Raw genomic sequence first — 14,487 nt, 5'->3', positions numbered from 1 at the left:
TTTAAAGAGTACCAAAAATACTGATTTATGAATGCCATGCGTATCAGGTTCTGTGCTTTGCCTTATCTGCTTTTGTTGTGTAGTCATCCCACATACTTCAAAGCACTTTTGATAAAAAGTTATACTTTGTTGAAGTAGAAGTGAGGGTGTGATTTAAGTAAGTTATTCCTCCCACTGTTGGAAATGTGAACCCCAAGAGCAGTCACATTGTCTAGAAAGTCCTTATTTATGTGAATCGCCGTAGACCTCCATTGGAAGAAAATGCTGTTATGGTCTTTGTTTTTATATAAGATAATGAGTTATTTTCATGGTGCCAAACTCCAATTTAAAAATCTGTCTCTCCTTGGTTTACATACGTTTTTAAACTTACTGCATTACCTTTAAACAATATCATATCCATTGTGGAACAGCTAAGGTTTAAAAAAAGTGCACTGAAATTATAATAAAATTTCATGGCATTTCCTTTTGAATCCTTCAGTTTGGTGAACCATAAGTCATTTTAATCTCAAAATTCTTTATTGGCCTTGAATGGTTTTCTTGTTACTTAAACATTTAATAAGAAATCAACACTGGAAGCAATTATGAATCTGTCTTAGTTTGTTTAAATGGTATAATTTCTCAGTGTTAATTTGAAAACACTAGACATACATTTTCTAAAGTCTTTTATAATCTTGTATATGTGTGCTTTATATACACCTATGTCTCAATTTTTTTTTTGAAAATGGTGACATATCTCTTTCTCAAGTATATACTTAATTTTTTGACAAATTTTTGTTTGTTTGTTTGTTTGTTTTGGTGCTGGGCATTGAACCCAGGGTCTTACACATGGTAGGCAAGTGCTCTACCACTGAGCTACATCCCACTTCATGAGAAGGACCATAAGTTACTTACCTTTATATCCCTAGAGCTTTGGGCTTTGGCGAATTTTTGGCACTCAGGTATTTGTTGAATGATTTACTGTTCTAATTTGTACCTTTTACCCAAGTAAAAAGTTGATGACTTTAATTTTTTTTTGTTAAGATAACTTTAGTGCTCAGATAATACAGGCAAATTTGTATTTAAAACTTTTATATTAAATATATTTTATTTAAACCACTTTCAAAGATGCATTTGCATTAATCTTCTTTGCCCCCATTAGATAAAGAGTCCTTTTATCCACTGATAGATGTCAATTGGTGGGCAGAAGGCGCAGTGACTTTAGCTCGCTGTTCTGGTGCTTTAACTGTTTCATCAGTGAAAACCTTGAAGAATTTACTGGGAAAATCCTGTGAATGGTTTGAACCATCACCTCAAGTCACTGCTACCCATGATGGAGGATTTTTAAGTTTGGAGGTAAGGCTTTTCCTCTTTGAGAGTAAACATGCGTTTCACCAAAAATTAAACATCTGGCTTTTTATTTTAGTTCAAAACAAAAATATATGCCTGAAACCAGATATCGAGTACAATATAAAAATAATTGCATTATTCAGTTAATTAAAAAATTTCATTATAAGAGAATGAAGAAAACTTGTAATTTTTCTCTTTGTAAAGTGTTTCTTCTACAGAACATGATAATTTTTTTTTTCTAGATGAGACATGTCAAAATATAGAAAGGTATTCTATGTCTCAAAATGTAGACTAGGTTAGGTGTTATCCAGTGGCAACTTAAAATTTTTGTCCTTTTAGTAAGAAGAACTTGGTTATCATGATGAAAGGTTTGAAAATAAAGGCTAGTTCTTTAGAGTTATGATTTGCTTATTTAAAATTCTTATTTGAAGTCTTTCAGTGGTAATAACTCCCATAGCTTTCACTTTAGAAAATGTACATTGACAAATAATTTTTACTCCAGTTTCTTACTGAGTCTAAAGATGTTCTTTAAAGAAAACTATGGTCTAAAACCCCAGCCAACTCTGTTGTGGTTGCAGTGAAAGTTATCTTTAGCAGTCAGGCTTTTAGATGCAGCACTTTGTAAAGCCATTAGACTTCTTAAAAGGGATGTGGGAGAGTTATTCCTGGTATAGCAAACAAATACCTCCATGCTCATTCTTGAAACCACTACCTTATTTTCCACAGCAAGTACAGAAACATCAAAAGTAAAACAAATTCATATTCCCAACTTCTGTAATTCTTTAAAATAATTATAGGCATATATTTGCAAGACCATATCAACTACCTAACATTAAAATAAGTTTTAATTTTGGAGATTTGGAGACCACATGTATGTACATGTTTCTGGAGACTTTGATTTATGTTTTGGTTCCTTTGAATTCTATTATAAATCACATGTAATGAATCAAATCAGAACAGAATTAGAAGTATTTTTTTTCATTAACTCTAAAAAGTTGTCTTTAGTTCCTATTAATTTTGTATCTCTCTCTTTTTTTTTTTAAATACAGTGTGAGATTAAACTTGCCCCCAAAAGATCTCGTTTAGAGATGAGGGCTGGAGAAGAAAATGAAGGAGAAGAGGATTCTGACTCTGAGCATGAAACATCCGCCAAGGCTCGCTATTTTGGTTACATAAAACAGGGCCTTTACCTAGTGACTGAGATGGAGCGGTTTGCGCCTCCTCGGAAACGCCCACGAGCCATTACTAAAAACTATCGTCTTGTGAGTTTGCGCTCTACAACTCCAGAGGAGCTTTACCAGAGGAAGGTGAGAGCGCCCTATACTACCAAAGGGTGAAGGCATCAGTCTTGTATTTTATTGGAAAGAGGCTAATATTTCAGTAACGGAAGAAATTTAAAGACAGATTGTTGAATCATTGACATATTAGAAATATCAGTATTATAAAGCTTTTGAAAATTACACTGGTCTTTATACCTAAGTAATCACAATCAAAACAGTAGATGGGAGAGGAATTCATTCCAACTAATTACATGCTTTGTGGCTTAGCTGGGGTATTTGCTATCCATGTGCCTTCAGCTTCCCAGTATCTATATTTAAGTATAGCTGTCTATTCAGACTACAGCTGGTGAGGGAAGCAGTTAGGGGCTTGCTTGAGAAGCCCATATGACCACCACCGCCAGTTGGAGTAACTTGTGCTGTTCTGTTCATTGTTGTGAGAGGAGCCCTGGACCAGGAACTGGGCTGTGGAACTGCCTCTAACCCTAGTTTTTCCATTATTTGACTGTGTATTCAAGAGCTTTTCACAGTTGGTCTCTCATCTTTCCCAGTATATCTGCTAAAAACATCTGTAGGTTTCTGATGCCACCTTGCCCATGAATTCATAACTTGCTGTGTAGGTTCCAGGAGATTATTCTCATTTGTTCCATCATTCTCGTGACCCCATGGACAATTCAATATTGTAACCTTCCTGTGTCCATTTCCTTACCTAAAGATTGAAAGTGAAGAGTATGAGGAAGCCTTGTCTTTGGCTCACACTTATGCCTTGGATACTGACCTTGTCTATCAGAGACAATGGAGGAAGTCAGCCGTCAACATTGCTTCAATTCAGAATTACTTGGTATGTATAAATGTTTTTGCCACATGGCAAAATTCATGGACTGTCTTTAGCTTATAAACTTCATTTTAAAGTACTTTATATTGCTGACTTTTCTGCAGGTGATGAAGTGGTTTTCTCAACTGAAAACTTGTTTTGCCAGAATCTGTTGCCTGTGTAGCTAGACTTTGGTGCTGAAGATATTTGAATAAATAGTCACTGACCAAGAAGCTAACTACCCAAGCTTGGCCTGGTCCTTTCCCTTACTGTACCTCTCCTCACTCACATTAGTCATGGTCTACTCAAGAGTCACAGGGAAAGTTTCAATTAGAATTATTTTATAGTAAACAAGATTAAGTTTAAAGGGGCAAAGAGAATTTAAAAAATATTCTTGGGCTGAAGGAACTTGCCCATGGAGGGAATGTACTTGGGAAGGAGGCTTGGGTTCTCTAGTTGGATTCATATGTAATTGGACAAGGAGTATGCTAGTATTTGGAGCAAATTAGATGAAAGAGAAGTTTATAGTGTTGTGCTGGGCTAGGGCTGGTCCACAGTTGCTGAGATTGGCAGTCAGAGATGGGTAAAGCTGAATGTCTATTGCCAAGGTCCCAGTGAGCTGAAATCATGGGTCAGAAAGCCCCAGGCAGGCAAGCAGGAAGTCGCCCAGCAGCAGTACACCACTGAAGGTTGATAGATAAATAAGGACTCATGGCCAGGACTGGCAAGAAACATTCCCCACTGCTGTAGGCAGGCCCAGTTAGGAAAGCATTCTGCTCAGGTGTTTGGGAGATACACTGGGAAGAATTCTGCCCATGGGAGCATCTCTGAAGCTGTCACGCAGTAGGGAGTGGGAAGTAAATGCCACTGGATATCCCCCTGCTTTGCCGGCTGCCAAGCCTTAGGAGCAAGGAGAAAAGAACCAAAGCACTTGAGTACTAGAGGCTAGAGCCTCTTCTTTTGTAGTGGCCCTTCAGTGCCCTCTGTTGACAACTTTATATGATGTCATCTGCAGGTAAGAAATGCTATCACTTGGCCTGTTTAGAGGGAAAAGGTGGAACTGAGAGGTAATAAACAGATATTTCCTGAATCAAATTTGTCAAATACTTCTTTTTTTGCTTAAATCCCAGAATTGTGTCCTTCCATGTTAAAATTCTACTGTAGCCATATCTTAGTCTTTTTGGATTGAATTAAAGAAAAATTTATTTCTCATAGTTGTGGAGGCTGCGATGTCCACAATCAAGGTGTTAACCAGTTTGGTTCCTGTTTAGGGCCCTCATTCTGGTTTGCAGATAGGTTACTTCTTGCTATATAGTTATATGTTAGAGAGCAGAGAGAGGGGAGCAAGCTCTTGCCAGTTGCTTGTATGGTCACTAATCCTATCATGAGGGCTTTATTCTCATGACATAATCACAAATCAAAGGCTGGCTCTCTGAATATCATCACATGGGGATTAGTTTTCAACATATGATTTTTTCATACATTTTTGAAAACGGGTTTCATCATGACGTTTTCGTATTGTAATATACTTTGATCTTATTCACCCCACCATTACCCTCTTTTGACCCTCCCAGCCTCTCTCCCTCTGGTCACCTTCCTCCTCCCAAACAATCCCCCTCTGTTTTCATGTCTTTTTTTCCTCTTTAAATTTAGCTTCCACATATAAGGAAAAAACCATGGTATTTGTTTTTCTGAGTTTGGTCTACCTCACGTAACATGATGATCTCCAGTTCCATTCATTTTCCTGCAAATGGAAAAATTTCATTCTTTTTTTAATGACTAAATAATGCTCTATTTTGTATATGTACCACATTTTCTTTATTTATTCATCAGTTGTTGGTACTTAGGCTGATTCTATAGCTTGGCTGTTGTGACTAGAGCTGCAATAAACCTGGGTATTTAGCTATCTTTATTGTATTTGGACTTAAATTCTTTGGGTATATATCCAGGAGTGGTATTGCTGGATCATTTGGTAGTTCTATTTTTAGTTTTTTGAGGAATTTTTGTAGTGGTCACACTAATTTACAATCCTACCAATAGTGTAAATTGGCTCCTTTTCCTTCCATATCCTGGCCAGCATTTGTTGTTGTTTGTTTTATTGATGATGGCCACTCTGAGGGTGAGATGGTCTCTCAGTGCATCAGTGTATGACTTTTGGGTGATACACTCAGTTCATAGCAAGCCTGTGTGTTTTGACCTTTGACATCTTTGTAAGAAAATATTTGAACTCATGGCAATTTTATAAAAAGGTTGGGACTCATGCTCTGACATCTGGAAAGAAAAATATTTTTGCCTTTAGGAAGATTCTAGGAAATATTGAGAAAATTTCATGATAATTTTTTTTCCTAAAAGTTTGAGTACATGAGTAATTAAAAATAAACAAACACTTAAAAAGGTATTTGTAGGAATTTGATGCTTCAAATAGGATGATTGTTAATTTTAATAAAAGATACCAGAGATGTGAAAGAATGAGAAATGATAGAGAAAGGAAGAAGACAAGGTTGTTTGTATTTGTTTTTGAAACTCAGACTCAAAACCCACATTATTTTTCATTTTTGTGATTTAGGACAGTGAGCTACATGTGTACCACGAGGGCAAATGATGTCAGCAGATTAAAAGACAATAAACATGACTCATGAGTTCAGTGGCCAGATCTGTCTGTTCACTGTTTATCCTCACTTCTAGTTCATTGTCTGGCACACAGGTGTCAGCAGACATTTCATTAAAAAAATGGAGTTGATAATTGATGTTAATGAACACCAGGGAACGTGATTAGAAAGATACATTGATTTGGGGTTTGAAGGATTTTGAAATCCTTAGGTTTTATCTTTAGGGTAGTGGGGAACTGTGGTGTATTGGTGGCAGGTGATCTAGAAGAGGACAGGAGTAGGAGGAGAGTGGTGTACAAAACCCTGTTGTGGGGCATAGGGCTTTAATAGTGTCCCAGCTATTATGTTTTGATGATTTAGACTTGTATGGGGGCTGTAGATATGAAAATAGGGAAATGAGGTAAGGGACATTTGGAGAAAGATTTGATGTGGTGGAATGTGTAAAGAAATATAGGGCATGAGTTAAATATTACTTCAGATTTGTAATGTTGACATTATCTAGGAAGAAGCAAGTCAGGCATTTTGAATGAGGTTGGAGGAAGCAGTTGGGAGGAGGGAACAGGCCCTTCGTCTTTCCAAAGAGTAGCATATGGTGATTTCCCAGTATTGTGCTATGTGATACATATCATGGTCAAAAAAATACAGAACCCCAATGTGCTCTGCCTCATAAGTTTTGTTTCAAAGGTAAGTATGCTTATTACAGTAGGAACTATCTTATTGTGCTTTTCTGCTCAATTTTTTTCTGTTCAAACCAAATTCAAACCAGAGGCAAAAATCTTTTTATTCCTAAGAAAGAGCACTGGAACTTTTTGTTTTCCCATGGCTCATTATAAGAATAAAGAAAGCAGTTGGAATCATACGTTCTTTATCCAATTGGAATCACAATTAGGGAGTTAGCTACTTTTAGGCTGAGCTTCTCAAGCAGCAACTTTGGGCCAGGTTCTTAAATAAGTTCTAGAAGGCAGTTGTCAAGTGCTGTAAGAAGTTAATGCATTCTTCAAATGCTCTGCATTTATTTTCTTTATATCTAGAGTAAAATAAAGAAGCGATCCTGGGTTCTCCATGAGTGTTTGGAGAGAGTTCCTGAAAATGTGGATGCTGCAAAAGAATTGCTTCAGTATGGATTAAAAGGAACAGACCTGGAAGCTCTTTTAGCAATAGGGAAAGGAACAGATGATGGCAGGTTGGTTATAGGAAGATTTGAATTCATAACAAAGATGATTGTGAAAACTTTCATCCTAAGACATTGGATCAGGGACTGGGGCTCAATAGTTGACAATAGTTGAGTGCCTGCTTAACAAATATGATGCCCTGAAGTCAAACCCAGTACTGCCCCAAAACAAAACAAAGTAAAACAAAACACTAGACCAGGTAAGTGTTAAATCACTCTGTATTGAAGCAGTTGCTTTTGACCAGTGCTTTCTAATCTTAGGTCAAAGCTTCTTTGCTTTCATTAAACGTGTTTGCATATGGTAGCTTGATGCTGAGGAAGCATCAAGTTGCACAAACATTTACTGAATGTTGGTGATTTCTAAGCTATGGCTTAGTCAACCTGAGTTGACTTACTTACAAGTAAGACAAAGAATCTTAGACATATCTGAGCTTATACTTTCTTTATTTGTAGGATCATATCTTCTTCTAAGAATTACTTTTAGGGATTACATTATATATCTTGTGAAAACACTATTTAAATGTCAGTTAATAATAATAGTAGTAAAATATTTGACAAGTCACTGTTTATCAGCCATGGGGACTTCCTTTTGAAATATAAAGGATAGTATATCTGATAAGTAAATAATTCATTTGTTACCATTTTAAGATTAAAAAATGTAATAAATTCAAATTGTAACCTCTGTGGGCAACGTTTTCTGCATGGACTATTTTATATTGGATGATTGTATCCTCACATTTTCCTGATTTTAAAATTCTGTGATACTTATCCATGACTTTTCCCCCAAACCTATGAATGTAATGAATAAATAATTTTGTTTGGCAAAATTTTTTAAAAATAATTAATTGCTTATTTCTGTGGAAATCAGCCAAAAATAAGAGAATAGATTTGAGTGTTCTTTCTCTCTTGCAGATTTACATTACCTGGTGAGGTAGACATTGACACCATCCCCTATGAGGAACTTTTGCTACCTGATGAAGAGCTCGCCCAGACTAAAATGGAAACAGAGCACAAAAAGAGAGAAGAACTACTTAAATTAATGAACTTTTCCAAGTAAATAAGTTTTCACTGCTCATTCAGTAATTTCTTTAAAATAACTAGTCACTTCATTGTATTTTTCACTAGTGTTAATTACTGTAAGTTATTTCAGCAACTTCATTTAATACTGTTTTACCCATGTAATTTTGTATATTTTTCCAAGAGTTTTGGGCTCAGTGGAGTATTAATATTTTTCACTCTATTTTAACACTAAGAGAAATGTGCTTCTGGGTAAATATAAGTGGCCTAATTTAGTTATTCCAAACAGGTTGACACTAGAACAAAAAGAACTTTGCCGTTGTAGACTGAAGTTATTAACTTACTTAGATCGACTTGCAACATATGAGGTAAGAAATCATTTTAATCAGAACAGTTATGTTCATTTGATGTTATTCTAAATGCTATGGCCACTCTAATCTGATATCACTGTCATTTAAAGCTGTTTATGTGGGAAAATTAAGTACTTTCAGAAACAAGTTCTCTTGTGTACTAGTTTTGGTAAAAATTAAAGATTGTGAAATCATTGTGGAATGTTTACCTGAATGCTTACTGTATGCCCGATCTTTTGCCATTGCTGTAGGCAGAGAGATGTAAGGAACCATTTCCTCCAGCCCATAGTACATAGATGTTAAGTGATGATTATAAAGGTATGGAGAATTGACAAGGAAGCACAGTAGAGAAAAATATCAAATTCTTCCTGAGTATGTTCGAGAAGACTGTACATAGGAAGTAACCTTTCAACTAGTCATTAAGAACAAAACAAAACAAAAACCAAAAACCAAAGGCAGATTTTAGGGGCGAGGGGTACTTCCGTGTAAGGGAGACATGAGAACGCAGTCTCCTTGAAGTTAAGGATTTTATCTTTGCTGCCTTGTCTCCAGAGCTCAGAGTAGTATCTGGCTCGGTGTGGAGCTTAGCAAAGATTTGTTGAAAGAACCAGTGAATAGAGTACTTAAAACAAAATACCCACATATTGGCTATTAGCCCGTGTCTCATGTATTAAGTAAAAATTATTTCTCAGTAGTTCTCAAGGTAGTTACTATCTTCCTTACTTTATGGATGTGAAGAGAGAGGCTTAGAGAAGATAAAAAATAAGTTGGAAGCAAGAACTCATGTCCATGTCTTTCTGATTAGCAGGTTCTGCTAGATTAGCAGCCTGTGCTAGTAAAGGCCTAGTGGTGGGAGAGAAGATGCATGCTCTTAAGAAAGTATGGATACTTGGACCATGGGATATGGGGCAACACAGAGCAAAAGTGGGAGAGATGGTTATGGCCATATTTGTGACCACATTTGGAAAGGTCTCATCCACGCTAAGGATTCAAATTGAGTTTTTCTATGTTGAATGAGTTTGGGGAAATTTGGGAAGTGCAGAAATGGAGGCAGTGGTTGTGTGCAGCTCTTTTATGAAAGGAGGCTGAGAAGATGATGGAAGCTAGAGGGGTTATGAGTTTAAGGATTTTTTTTTTTATGTAAGGACCAGTAAATATTGTTTGTATGATGGTGGGAATGAACCCATAGGGATGAGGAGTATTTGATCACATGGAAGAAATGCAGGGTATTTACAGGGTTATTATAGGATGAGTAGAAATAGGATCCCAAGCGTAGGTGGAGTTTTGAGACTTTTAAAGGTACAGAGAAACTTTCTCTTGTAACAGAAGGAAGGAAAATCGCATTGGTATAGATGCAGGCAGATTAGATTTGTAGTTTTTTAAAAGTGAAAGTGGGAGAATTTATTGAGATAGAAAAGTGTAAAGTGGGAGAGTGGAACCCCCACAGTTGGAGGGGGGGTGGTCCTGAGAGAAGGTGCCTGAGAAATTACATAATCTGAAGTTTTTAGATTTACGGTTTTGATGAGTTGGAAAAGGAAGTATTTCCCATTTAATACTGTCAATTAAAAAAAACTTGTTTTGTTTTTAGCTGAGAATGTGGGCTGGGGAATAGGATGCTGGAGTTTAGAAAATCTGAAAACTGTGAAAATGATTGTAATACATTCTAGGAAAGAACATCTCTTAGGGAGTGGTAGGAATATTGAAGAACAGTGGCATCTATTTCTATTTTGTTGTCTTATGTTTATCGGGTTTTTTTTAGCATTTTATTGAAATTTCAAACATTCATGAAAGTGTAGAGAACAATGTAATGAATCCTGTTGTAATCCTCAGCTTCAGCCATTTTCAATATATTGTCAATTTTGTATCTTTCACTCTCCCCTTTCCCATTCCTGCCTTTTTTTTCACTGAAATATTTTAAAGCACATCTCAGAAGTCTCGTCATTTTACCCATGAATGTATCTGTACTCTAACTGATGAGATCTTTTAGAAATAAAACTGAGGGGCTGGTGTAGTGTTGAGGGACTATAATCCCAGCTGTGTGGGAAGCATATGTAAGAAGGTTATGGTCCAAGGCTGACCAGGGAAAACCATGAAATCCTATCTGGGAACCAAACTAAAAGTGTGTGGCTCAAGTGGTAGGTCTGAGGTCAAATCCCAGTACTGCTGGTCCCTCCGAAAGAAAGAAAGAAGTAACAATGTACTGTTATTGGTAATAAAACGAGTAGCAGTTCCTTAATATCATCTGATACCTCCTGCATGTTCAGAGTTCTGGTGTCTCACAAATGCTTTTTTAAAAAAATACACTTGGTCATTTCCCTACTAGATTTTAAGTTATTGGAAGGTAGGAAAAGCGAATTGTTCAGTGTATCAGAAATGCCTAGCACATAGTGAATACTAAATGATTTTTGTTTGAATGAATGAATGGTTCAGTCCTCATTGAACATATCACTCTACAGTAGTAAAATTAAAGTTTCTGTGTAGCGGTGGCAGGTGTTCATAGCTTTTGCTTATTTGTTTTTACCATGTAGTTGGTTTTGGTTGTCCTAGTATTTAATTCAATTAATTTTCACTATTTCATTTACTTGTGAAGTTAAAAAAATTAATAGCATTTATAAATATAGTCCCTTTTAAAATCAAGAATGCAGATGTGGTATTTTAGTTACCAGTTGGTAATTGAAATTAACTAATTTGGGTTTTATGTATTTAGGCATGCCCAGTCGTAAAGGTTTTTAATATTTTCTTGTCACCCATGCTTAAAAACATATTCATTATATCACTGTTTCCCTCAGGAAATCCTTGGAGTGCCTCATGTGTCTGAACAGAGATATGATGCTGAATTCTTTAAGAAGTTCAGAAGTCAGAATATTGTTCTGTCAGCAAGAACTTATGCTCGGGTAATTTCTTTTTTATAAATAGAGTAATTATGGTTATTAGCTCTCTAAATCTTTGAGCTGGCAGTTAATGTTATTGCATACATAAACCATTACACTTTCTCTTCTGTTGTAATATTGATAAATATAGAGAAAATGGAGTTATGTTTAAAAATTTTATTCATTTAGAGTTTTAATATAAAATAATTTTGTAGTGGTTGAGAAACAAGACGCAGGTCAGGAGAAATCAGGAATATTTCAAAATGCTGCTTATCAGAACTGCATGAAGAAAGTTAGCTTTGGGCTGGCAGAGTGGCTCAAATGGAAGAGTGCCTGCCTAGCAAGAGTTACCTGGAGTTCAAACCCAGTACCAGCAAAAGAAAAAAGAAACTCATTTTTGGCCGAGCACCGATTGCACATGCCTATAAACCTGTCTACTCAGGAGGCAAAGATCAGGGGATTGTGGTTTAAAACCACCCCTGGGCAAATAGTTCTCCAGACCTTATCTCAAAAATACTCAACCCCAAGAAGGACTGCTGGAGTGGCTCAAGTGGTGGAGTTCCCGCCTAGCAAGTATGAAGCCCTGAGTTCAAATCCCAGTACCATGAAAAAAAACTAAAACAGTTATTTTTAAGGTTTTTAATGTTGTCATAAAAATCAGCCCTTTATTTCTAAGATTCACAATTGAAACTTTCCCCTTGCATTTTGTTCAGGAAAGTAATGTACAAGCCCTAGAAATTCTGTTTACTTACCATGGCTCAGACCTTCTTCCTCATCGCCTCGCCATTCTCTCCAACTTCCCAGAAACCACTTCTCCACACGAATATTCTGTTTTGCTGCCTGAAGCTTGGTACGTGACCTGAATTTTAAAACTTTCTTTCTAAATAATAACATGGTTTTTTGTTTCATGGTGAATACCTTAAATTTAAAAATACAATAGTTTTAATGTAACCTAAACTTTTTTTCTGATAATAAAATGATTTTCAACTTATTTCTTAAATGATCCTGAAGCAAAAATGTATCTACTGTACGCCATATAGGCATGAAGTCCCGGTATTACCATTTCATGATGCTCTGGAGGCCAGAACACCCCTACTTGAGAGTGAACCGGGAGGATGTGTTTACCTCAGTGCATAGATCAAAGATGGATAGGCCATTAGCCCTAGGCCAAACTAGCACCTGAGAGAAGAGAGCAGTGCAGAGCACACCTTGCTTAGTTTGGTCAGTTACTAAGTAGAGAGAGAAGGTAACAGAGTAGTAAATGTCTGGCTGTGAGATCTTTTGCATATGGTGAGCTGGCCCACTAGTAAATGTGGCTTGATTATTAATTGCATGATTTATCTTTTCTGATTTTGAGCTTGCTTATCTTTCAAATGAGTTGACACTTGGTCTGGCTTACTCACATTGCATATTTTTAGAAGCAAATGACTGATGTATGTGAAACTGCTTTTAAACTACAAAACACTGTAAAACCCCAATTATGCTACAACCATAGACTCTTCTGTAAGATTTCCTGTTAGTTATGCTTGATGTCATTGTCATTAACTCTACCTACTGGAAAGTTAGTGTTAAGGGGTATTAATGAAATTAGAATTCATTTGGCTCCCTCATTCTTCACTTGCTGCCTCTACCCAGTATCCTATTTTTTAGGTTTGGGTATTATTAACGAAGAGTCATATCTATAGAGTAATTGCTATATATTTGGCACATACTTGTATCTGGTTTCCAAATAATTTGGTATTATTTCTTTTATTATAAAAAGCTGAGATTTACTAGCATGCTAAGGTTTTTGTATGTGTAACTAGGATTTGAACCTCTGTTTATTTAGGGTTGCAGGTTAGTAAGCTCTAAAAATATAAACTCCTTATTTTGTACTACACTTTGAACAAAAAAAGTAACTTTTTATTCTGATAAAAATGAAGAAAAAGAAAAACCTTGGGATGCCTTTTTCATTTTCAAATAATTTTAGATCTATGTAGTGATATGTGAATGTGTTTCATAAATTCATAATTTTTATAAGTTCTTCAGAATATAGTTCTTTTGTTCCCTGCCTATTTGCAAAAGAGACCTAATCTCAATGGAGATGACTTTTAAGGGCTACTGTCTGCTAAGAGTTTTTAAAATGTGATTTCTCCTTAGATTTGGATGCATTTTTATTGTTTTATGAAGATTGCTTAAACATTTGATCTTAACCTGAAGTTTTAGAATTGGTTTTCCGAAGTAGTTGGACAATGTTCATTGCTACTTTTGAATACCCTGTGGGTCCTTTATGAAACTTACCTCAAGGAACGATTTGAATTACAAAAATAACTTTAGTTGTACTATACTGCAGCAGAAGGTAATTAGAAGATAAAGCTATTTTTTTTTATCAGTTTTGGATTATGATGCCTAGTAAAACTTTTAAAAGACTTGATTTCTTATGAATTCTTAAGTTATATTCATTTTTAAAACCATTGGAAAAATGTAGATATTTTGGTTGTTTCTCAAGAAAGTCTTTCACATTAAGTAGTTTTTCTCTAGTTAGAATGAGAAAGAACGATAGGTTTTAGTGGCGATGTGTCTATCATGTGATAATTTAGGCTATGAAAAGTGAACCCACAATTATGCTGCAGCCATAGCCTCTTCTGTGAAATCTCCTGCAAGTTATTCTTTTCCCTATACTTTCATAATTATTTGATACTTTTTACATTGTGTTATTGTTAGTCATTTCATTTCTGCCTTTCTCCCTTTGTATTCTTCTTTAAACACATCCATCTTTAACCGTCCAAACTAACTCCCAAGGCTGAAATCTTCCCTTCCATATGCTTGGGTCCCTGGGATTCTAGGATGGTGCTTATATAGTGAGTACTCTGAAAATACATACTGATTGTGTAAATTATGTCCTTCTTGTGCCATGTGAAAAAGAGGCTGTAGGGTGTCCTGAGGGGGAGTGAGGCACTGCTAACCTGGGAGAAGATCCAGGTTGGTGTTTACCCAGGTTCTGATGGCTTGAAGATCAGTCACTGTTTTAACCCACTGTAAAGGCCTGCTCTTTTTTTAACCTATTCAAAGTT

General features: G+C 36.0%; 1 protein-coding gene across 2 annotated transcripts in view; it reads left to right on the top strand.

Annotated features, from left to right (window-relative positions):
* Positions 1-14,487, top strand: part of Nbas (NBAS subunit of NRZ tethering complex) — a 361,792-nt gene that overhangs the window by 88,233 nt on the left and 259,072 nt on the right. For both annotated transcript variants that reach the window (XM_020168280.2, XM_074049201.1), the window contains exons 14-21: positions 1,139-1,332; positions 2,376-2,633; positions 3,319-3,444; positions 7,058-7,209; positions 8,110-8,250; positions 8,504-8,582; positions 11,354-11,458; positions 12,148-12,284. In XM_020168280.2, coding sequence (XP_020023869.2) covers positions 1,139-1,332; positions 2,376-2,633; positions 3,319-3,444; positions 7,058-7,209; positions 8,110-8,250; positions 8,504-8,582; positions 11,354-11,458; positions 12,148-12,284 — 1,192 coding nt within the window. The remainder of the gene's footprint in view (positions 1-1,138; positions 1,333-2,375; positions 2,634-3,318; positions 3,445-7,057; positions 7,210-8,109; positions 8,251-8,503; positions 8,583-11,353; positions 11,459-12,147; positions 12,285-14,487) is intronic.

The sequence above is a fragment of the Castor canadensis genome, chromosome 12, assembly GCF_047511655.1.
Source record: "Castor canadensis chromosome 12, mCasCan1.hap1v2, whole genome shotgun sequence".
In the NCBI taxonomy this organism is placed as follows: Eukaryota; Metazoa; Chordata; class Mammalia; order Rodentia; family Castoridae; genus Castor; species Castor canadensis.
The sequence above is the reverse complement of the archived record's forward strand: the minus strand, read 5'-3'. Positions and strand labels throughout refer to the sequence as shown.